The sequence below is a fragment of the Halyomorpha halys genome, unplaced genomic scaffold (assembly GCF_000696795.3).
Source record: "Halyomorpha halys isolate HHAL.00 unplaced genomic scaffold, Hhal_1.1 Scaffold389.1, whole genome shotgun sequence".
Taxonomy (NCBI): domain Eukaryota; kingdom Metazoa; phylum Arthropoda; class Insecta; order Hemiptera; family Pentatomidae; genus Halyomorpha; species Halyomorpha halys.
In genome coordinates this window covers 197,533-207,728 of record NW_027109532.1, presented here as the reverse complement: position 1 = coordinate 207,728, position 10,196 = coordinate 197,533, and the positions used below count along the sequence as shown (strand labels likewise).

Sequence of the window (10,196 nt, the reverse complement as noted above, 5' to 3'; positions counted from 1 at the left end):
ATATATATATAATGAAACGACTAACAGAATTGATTAAATAGGCCAGACAAATAAAATATATTTAATAATTAGAGAGAAGGAAGCAACCAAATTAATTACTTTAGATAGCTACTTTTGTTCTTCTTCCAAATGAAATACTCTTGTAAATTATATGAGTTGATAAATTAGTGATATTCATTTATTCAGTTAATTAATATTTAATTATAGTAAGAATTAAAATTTTGACTCATTCTAGGATAAGAGTACTTTGCAGATTGAGAAGTAATTGATGTTATTTTAAAACTTGAGGCCAAATACCAATAATAAATTTGATTGCACACCCCATACTAAATCTAAAAATTAAACTGATAATATTTACTAAAAATAAAGAGTCAATAACTGGGTTGACTAAATGATTTCAAACCAAAATACTGATATTAAATCTACTGAATAATAAATATCTCTGTATTATTCTAATAAATATCAATAATGATGTAAGTCACAAATCCTAGTCAAATTTTATCTTACGTGTCCAAAGTTGAATGCTAGAAGCTAAAGTAAATTTGTGAAAAAAAAAAACATTAAATTAAGAAAAGAATAATCCTTGAACATAAGTGAAATATAAATACTGACGCTGCACTTTGAGGGTTATTGGTATGATCTTTCCACCGGAGAAGTCCACTTCTTGTAGCAATAAATGATAATGTAACACCAAACATGTGGTATCCTTGCCTGCAACCAATAATATTACCATATATTATTTAATGTCTTACATATTCTCTATTCTTACATAAAGAAATCAAATAATAAATATTATAAATCACAAAATTATTTTGTGTATAGAAATAATTTTCATGGTTTCATACAATTTTAGTCCTTAATTATTGCTAAAATACATAAATTAACTGAAGGACATACACCTTATTTCTTAAAAACTAAGATAGAATAGTATAGTGACATATTTGAAAATACAAAAAAAAAAAATATTACAGAATAAAGTAATGTAATTTTCAATAATTGAGCTTATCCCTTTTATTATTTTCTGCTTCCTCATATGTTTTTTTTGTATTTATTTATTTAATGTAATTTACAACTGTACAAATAATAAATACAATAAGTAAATATGTGAAATTTTTTATCTACACATGAAAATCTTGGGAAGGAACCACCCGTTGGTGGTATTTCAAGCATTAATTTAAATTAGAAGGTCCCGTGGCCATCTTATTTTCAGATGCCTCGGAGGATTATCAGGGATTGTTAAGGATGGGAGATTAAGAACTAATGGGTTAGGATGGGTAAGGTTCGGAATGAAAAGACACATATCAGTTTTGAGCCAAATCTCGAATGGGATGTTAAGGTTCTCACATGTTAAAAGTTCAGATTTTATTCAATCCCATCTTTAGAACTACAGATTACTGTTAATTTTTACCTTTATCTATAATCATATTTCATATGAAGATTAAACATTTTTCTTCTTTTTAAAAAACATTCTTACTTGGCTATAGTCATATTAAAATTTATAGTTAATTGCCTTATAGCCTAGTAAGATTTTTTTTTTTTTAAAGACAGAAGATGTTTAGTCTTAATATAAAGTATGTCTATAGACCAATGAAAAAATTAATAGCAATATGTAGTTCCAAAGATAGAATAGAATAAATCCCACAACATTAACATGTAAGGAAGTAGTAAATAAAGGAATGAGTATGCTCAATTATTGAACATTTTATTATAATAACCCTTCTCATAAAATTTAAAAAAAGAAATATTATAATGTTCTATTTTTATCAAATAGTACATTGTTTATAAACTCCATAAAATTTGTAAATGGCTGTATTGTTTTTTACATTAAATGTATCAATAGTATTAATAAAAGTATAACTAATAATAATATAAAACTCAGGTTGTGCTGACAAAGTTTCATCATATTAATAAATTGTTGATTATTTGTTGACATATATAAACTTACACTTAAACAAAATGGTATAAATTTACTATGTAAATGTAAACATGTACACTAAACTTAAAATTTAAACTTTTATATTGAAATGTATCGAAAATATTATTTATAAGAACAGTCAAAAGTTAAATATAATCAAAAATTATCTTTTTTAACCATAATTTAGATTACTGAGGTCAAATTTTATTTATAATATGATTGAAGAAATACATGCATGATAGTCAACTCATGATCCTTTAAGAATAATTTGTATATCTTATATATTTGTATAACATATGTAGGTTACATATGTTCTTTCAAGAGTCCATTAATTTCAATTAATGATAATTATGATAACTGAAATGTTTTCAAATTGTATTCATGATATGACAGAATGTAGGAATTTGTATTTTAGTAATTTAGAATTCTTGAGTGTCCAAAAGTTGATTTCTTGTAAGTATAACCAACACAAGAAGACAAAATATTAAATTCCATAATGGTCAAAGAGCTTTAAATGTTGTTTATCACTGCCAAAATTGATGCTTGGGTTGAAATATTAAGTAAATAAGGTCTATCAAAAAATTCAAAGTCATTTTAGTATAATATATAATGTCATATAGACTGGTCACAGTTCTGTGTTTTCATGTAATCTTGGTTTTGAGCCAGGTCTCCTATATCTTTATTCCTGTAACTAACTCAATTATCCTAATAAGGCATGGTATATTCTGTTCCACACTATACCTTAGAAAAAAAACTCAAAAAATATGGGTGATCTAGACCATGTCTCATTGTTAGAAGTATCAATTCATTTATGTATATTTTCCATATTCAAAACTGTGACATGGTAAGTAGAATTTGAATACTTCTTCTTTGAGAATCTCAGTACTAAAATATATATTTCCCCACTTTGTATTAATCGATACTAATCATTGCAGTATCATTAAGTGTTATAAATATTATATAATATAAGTATTATAAATATCATTAAGTATAATATAGTAAGTACTAATCACTGCAGTATTATATTCAAATGATTTTAAAAACATCTCCCTACTAGAGAAATGATAGTGTTATCTATACTTCATACAATAGATAAATTAATAAATTCATGTTGTATTGTGAACATGCACTTAAATCTCTTCAAATAATATCTTCTCAAAAATGGGATACAAATTGTGTAGCAAACTGGAATATTATCATCCATATTTTAAGTTAATATGTACATTTTTATATGATTTAACCATTTAATGGTGTTTTTAGATTTATTTATCCATTTCAAGAAAAATGTGCACTTTTTATGTGGTATATTTATATTGTATATATTAAACTTATTAAATGATTAGGATCTAATGTGCAAAGGCATACAAAATCAAGCAATTGAAGAGTGAAGAGAAAAAACATGTAATATAACATTTTAGAACAAGGATTAAAATCATGAAAAACTTAAGTTTGGAACAATATTTTAAATATTCCTTTCTACATAGAAATTTGTTTAATACTTGTAAACCATAAAATTATGGAAGTTTTTATAAGTTAAGAATTGAATTTTCCAGTCTAAAATAGAAATACAAATTCTTTTGATTTATTTTTTCTCAGATTAAATTTTTTTGTAACATAACATGTTCTTCTATTTAACTCTTCAGTTGATACATAGTTTTATAGTTACAAGGAAAATGCAAATTGTAGGTCTAACATACACATGCAAATTTTGGATGATATAGAATTTTTTAATTGTTAGTTTTTATGTAAATCATTAGACATAATTTGTACCTAAATAATTAAACCTTCGTGAGAATTTATTGAAAAAAAGTGGGTTTATGGTTCTTGATTATAAGACCTTTAGTGACTCCCCTGCAAGTTATAATTTTGTGAGCCTATATTGAAAAAATGAGATTGATCTGATATGATGTTCAACAACTAGGTTAAATATAATAAAATATCTATAACCCTTAACTCAACTTACACTTTCTTACCAATTTTTCCTGCTCTTATCTTCAACAATTGATGACAAAATTAACTTAGTTACATCAAATTACAATCATGTCAATTTTAAACATAATAAGGGAGACTCAAAAGGGTAAATAAGCAAAATATTCTGGAGAAACCCTTGTGATTCTATTTATTACATGAAAAATGGATGCAAAACTTTTCCAAGAATACTATTTGAAGAACCGAATAAATGTAGCCACAATACATCACCAAAACATACTAACAAAACTAGATGTAGAGGGTAATGGTAAGTTCCCATATTACCGTTTCCTCATTGGATAAACTTGAGGAATGTTTGAGCTAGTATAAACATTTAGTGAAGTGAGCAAATGACCACTGAGCACACACAGGTTGATGTTTAACTGCCCAGATATTAGGCAGATTTTTGGTCTTAACCTCCAAAATATGAAACTGGCTCAAAAAGAAATTCTATGGGTACTGAATCTTTAAAAAAGTTAAGCAAATAAATTTAATAATATTGCACTCCCATGATTTTCTTATGGAAAGGAATTATTTGTCTATACATTGATTAAAAATTAATTATTGTATACATGTTGCTCTGGGGCAAATAGAACAGTAAAAACAAAATAAAATATTTGTGTCCACCACCCACGAGTTCAACAGGTTATGGGGCGAGGCAGTTCGCTAAATTAAAATTTGTAGTGAGACAGTGAAAACAGTTTGGTAATGTTTGTTTGTGTTCAAATACTTCGTAAAGTAAAAACATTTAAGTGCAACCAGTAATATAAAATGGGCCTCAACAGCTTTAAAGAAATACATCAGATTAAGCCACTGAAAGGACCTGAGAATTTCCAAATCTGGAAATGCAAGGTAAACATCTTCTTTAAAGCAATTGGGTTGTTTCAAGTTATTTCTAAACATTTTGAGCCTCCCAGAGACCAGCGAAATCAAGACTATCAGGTATACTTACAAAATGATGCTAAAGCCCAAATGTTAATAGTAATAACAGTGAATAAGATAGCATTAACTCATATTTTGACTTGTACTACTGCAAGTCAAATTTATTCTAAAAGTATGAGAGATGTTTCTTACCAAAAGTCTGAACTTTTGCAAGAATTCTTTGATTTTAAATTTAAGACTGGGATAGACTTGGCCACATAGATGGGAGATCTATTGAAAATTTGGCATTTGGATTAAAATCATTAGGAAATGATTTACCAGATGGTATGATCATTTCAAAAGTAATAACAAGACTTCCAGAGCAGTATAAATATTTCATAAGTGTTTGGGAAAGCACAGACTCTGATATGAAAACTCTTTCAAATTTAACAACAAAACTGATGGTTGAAGAAAGACGCTCTACAAATGCTACTGAGGAAACAGACATTCCAATTGTGTTTAGAACATATGTAAAAAGAAATAGGAGATCTACTTCTGACAAGAGGAAATGTTTTTCTTGCTCTAAAGAAGTACTTGTGAGTAAAGACTGCCCAACCAAGGAAAAACCCTGTGGTGTGTGTAAAAAAACAAACTATCTAGAGAAGGACTGTTTCTCTCGTAAAAAAAAGGTGAAAACAACAGTTTTTTTCCTTACTGAAAGCTGCTGTAAATCATCAACTGAATGGATCTTAGATTCAGGTTCAACTAGGGATATGACCAACAATATAAGTATATTGTCGCAGCCATAACCTATTGATGCTGAGGTAGATCTGGCTAAAAACTGTGCATCCATGACAGCCAAAATGGTTGGTTGTGTAAAAAGTGACAAGTGTCAACTGAAAGATGTGATGTACATCCTAGATCTCAGCAGAAATTTGTTGTCTGTGGAAAAAATAACACAGAACAGTGGATCTGTGACTTTTGCTAAAAACAAAGTAAAAATTGTAAAGAATGATACTGTGATTGTTGGAAAAAGATCTTCTGAGTGATTTTATGTTGTGGACATTAGCTTACGTTGAAGAACATCAAGATACAAAAAGAACATTTAGAAATTAGGTTAATTATAATTCAGAATCTGAAGATGAAAGTGGTGAAGCATTGGTAGAAATAAAAGTAAAAAATGAAAAGGCTGTAGGAGAGGATAATGAAAAGAGCAAGCTAATGGAGGAGACCGAACCAATTGGAGATTTGAAATAGAAGAAAATCTTCAGATAAAGAGGTATCCTACCAGACTTGAAGGTTCATTAAGATGCACAGATAATTCTAGAGAAAAGGAAAAGACAGATAATTTAGAAGGAAAAAGTAAGAAAGTGGATTGCGAAGCAGATAATGTAGGAACAAGTAAGAAATATACTGGTACTAAGAAGAAGATGAAACCAAGTAAGAAAAAGGGATTCAGTGTTTTAACAAATAATGTTAAACCTTCTGTTGATCTAAATGTTCATAATAACTTCAAAAAATTCTGACTGAAAAGTCTGGATGCAGTGAAAAGATGGGAAGTCCAAATCATCTAAAAAAGGACAGAAGACCAGTTGGAGATGTTTGAACCAGGGACTCAATAATGTGATTGTGAAACATTAAAATAAAAAAATTGTAACTTAAAAGTTAAAAGTTAAAAATTATTTTGTTAATGTATGTTAAATATTGTAAAATGAAAATTCTGCTGATCCTGTTTTTGTAAGAAAAATTATGTAAAAAAAATTTCATAAAAAAGAATGCATATTTAAGAGGATGTGTTAAAGTGAGATATAAAAATTCATTTTTATTGTATACATGTTGCTCTGTGGCAAACTGTGAATATATCGATTGTACACTTTGTAACGGCCAGTAGTCAGTTGCCACAGTTGACAGTTGGTAGGTTGTAAAAGCTTTTGTTTTGTGTGTGTTGTGTTCTTTGTTCTCACTACAGTAAGAACGGTTATGTTATTTAACTGTAACAAATAAAACAGTTAAAACATTTCATTTGTGTCCACCACCCACTTGTTCAACAGGTTATGGGCCAAGGCAGTTCGCTAAATTAAAATTTGTAGTGAAACAGTGAAAACAGTTTGGAAGTGTTTGTTTGTGTTCAAATACTTCGTAAAGTAAGAACATTTAAGTGCAACCAGTAATATAAAATGGGTCTCAACAGCTATAAAGAAATACATACTACTTCAATATGAGTAAATGACCAACTACTACGAATATAAAATAAAATATATTTAATCTAAAAAAATTAAATTTTATAAATGGAATGTTCATTTTGTACACGTTTCGTTGATAAATTTTAGCCTCAATTTGGAGACACAATACCCACTTATAATAAAAACTTAATTAATTGTTTTCTTTTTTTAAAGTCACTTTAATTGTCAATGAATAGATTACCAGACAATCTATAGTTCTCCAAAAATAAATTATGGAAAATACATAATATTTATATACACCTGTTCATTCCTTTTTGGATGCTTCTAAATTACTGAGAAATAAATAAATATATCAAATCCCAGCTCCTAATTCCCTGTAATGCTGCTCTCAATGGGAAGATGGACTAAGGAATTATATATGGGAGATCAATAAGTAATAGCACTTATAATAAAAAGGGAAATAATGACAATAATAATAAATTTATACAAATAGAATTAAGAACAGTGGTTTGAACCATGTTTTAATATTCTTTAACGTTTCAACTTAGTTTTTCTAAGGTACCTATAAAGAAATGTCAAAAGCCATTTACAAATAATGGAGTATTAAGATATATTGGAAAATATTTTTGTTAATAGCATATTTGTTAATACCTTTTAACAATAAAAATTACATTAAATGATATGAATTAGGTTTTAACACCTATGGTAATGATAAATTATATACAGAAAATATCCTTGCAGCTTTGATTAATAAAGAAACTGCACCCTGTAATTTGGTGGTAATTATATAAGGTACATATATAAATTTATACATGCTAATTTGCTTGTGTTACCTTATACTAAAATCAATATGCCAGCTGATTATTTCCAAATTATGTTATTTACTTGGTGACAAAATGCGCTTTTGTTTTAAGAAAATTATAACTGAACAAATAACATGATTAATAAAATGTATGTTTTAAATCTTCACCGACATCATAGCTTGTATTTCTCAAAGAAAGTTAAAATTAGACATCAAAATTTATCAACAAGAATAAAGGAAACACTAAAATCTACACAGAATGTGAAAAGAGAATGTTGTGGGTTAAACAATATACTTTTAGGTGTTATAGTTTTGAAATATTAAGAGGGTATAACTATTATTGTGTTGTATTATATTTGACTGTTCAATGTTATAGTTGTGTTGTATTATAGATGACTGTTCAACCTTTCGCTTTGAACAGCCCTGATGAAGCCCTGTAAAGTAGGGCGAAACATTGGACATTAAAATAGTTTTAAACTATTTGTTCGTTTTTTTACCGCAACCCTGACCATCTTCTTATATTTATTATTGTGTTGTTTTAAACTATTATGTTTATAATATAGGCTTGACTATGTAGAAATAGAAATGATTCAGTTAATTTTTGGTTATGGAGTTGTAGTTTATTAATTATTTACCATTAGAAGGTGTGATTCCATCTAGAAGAAATTTCTTTTTTCGATGTATATATATGTATATATAATTTTAACAAGAAATATTATAGGTTTCATAATGCATTTAGTAAATAAGTAACAATCTTAAATCCATCAAATAATAAAATAAGAATTATCAAATTTAAATATCAATTATTTTTTTATATTATATTAAATTTTTAACTCTTGATAGGGTTAAAGTCATAGCTTAAAACCAACAACCATTTAAAAGACCGTATCGTACAAGACAAATATTCTGTCTCCTCACATAATTGTACTGCCTCAAATTTTCAGAACATTCTTTACTTTTGAAGCATTCCTTTGATTTTGATAAAACTTCAATACTTGCCATAGTCCGAAACCATAACAAAAGGCTTATCTCGGAAAGCTTTTATACCCATCTAGTAAACAATTTAAAACTGACAAACAGAACTTATTGTCAACATATTCCCAAATACTTAATTTATTAATATTATATATATATTAACAGTATTAATGTTAATTTTGTTCCCTACATGTTTTTTGTTCTTTTATATTTTTTAAATTATATGTTGTCACCTTTAATATGTTTCATTTTTAAATTTTTTTTTTTATTTCTTATTTTTGCCCTTCCAAGTAACTTATAATGTATTCTTGACCTTCCGGTAGCTTTGTCATCTCTTCTAATGTACTTTTTTAACTCAAAATGCCACCGCACCTGCCACCTTACTTAGATTTTCCTCCTCTTCCCAGGAGGTTTATTGTTTAAGTTTTGTTCTCTTTTTTCTCATCTTTTTTTTACAACCTTCTCCCCGCTATTCCTTTCTTATTTTTCCTTACCCATGTTATATTAGTTATGTTCACCACATATTATTATTACAATTTTTACGTTGAAACGTCGGCATAAAATAAATAAATATGGTTTTGTTTATTTATGTTGTTCTTTGCTGACCGCACCCCCTGACAAACTTCTCCAATTATATATTTTATCATGTATATATCTTATTCATTGGTTGTTTTGATTGATCTTATTCATTGGTTGTGGATAATTTATCTTGTTTTTTGTTCTTAGCTCTGATGAAGGCTAGAAATTCTAGCCAAAATGTTGGCACTAATAAATAAGATTTTACTTATTTGTGTTCTACACTGAACGCACCTCCAACCATCTTCTCCTCATATATATTATCCATATTCAACAATCTTCTCATCAGTTAAGTTTTCATTTATTCGATAGAACAAGGGGGTTTTCTGTCAATTTAAGGTCCAGATATTGAAAATAAATAACATTTGTATGAACTATAAAAATAAGTGAAAAATATTCAATTTGCAAACTATCATGTTTCATTAAGTACAAAGAGGATAACTTGTGAAATTGAAGAATTGTATAAATAGACTTGCTTTCCAGAGAGCGTAGCTTAATCTCATACATGATTCTGACACTTATAGTTTGTAATGAGCTTACTCTCATGCATGATTTAGACTTATAATTTGTATAGCTTTTGAAAAGTTTAGTCTAGTTCATCTAAGCCCCAATATACCTTAGTTAAAGAAAGTCATATTAATTTAGTGTTTGTACAGTTAATAGTAAAGTAGAGAAAGAATATATCTAATTTAGTTAAGATAAATGAATTATAATTAGAAGATAGCTTTATAAGCTGCGGACGTACAATTAGCGAAGACAATAAGACACCAACAAGAATATATATTTAGAATCAGTTGTTATGACCATATGTTATTTTTTATAATTGTAAATATTTCTTTACTTAATGTTAAGGTCTTAGTATGATCACTCATTCTTATACAAAATTCCATGTTTAAATTAAAGTTTCTTAAATTTA

At 27.6% G+C, this 10,196-nt stretch overlaps 1 protein-coding gene and 1 long non-coding RNA gene across 4 annotated transcripts in view; one reads left to right on the top strand and one right to left on the bottom strand.

Moving 5' to 3' along the window:
- Positions 1 to 10,196, bottom strand: part of stol (stolid) — a 203,736-nt gene that overhangs the window by 25,626 nt on the left and 167,914 nt on the right. For both annotated transcript variants that reach the window (XM_067047704.1, XM_067047705.1), the window contains one exon: positions 613 to 711. In XM_067047704.1, coding sequence (XP_066903805.1) covers positions 613 to 711 — 99 coding nt within the window. The remainder of the gene's footprint in view (positions 1 to 612; positions 712 to 10,196) is intronic.
- Positions 1 to 10,196, top strand: part of LOC136795845 (uncharacterized) — a 37,097-nt gene that overhangs the window by 20,620 nt on the left and 6,281 nt on the right. The window lies entirely within an intron of this gene.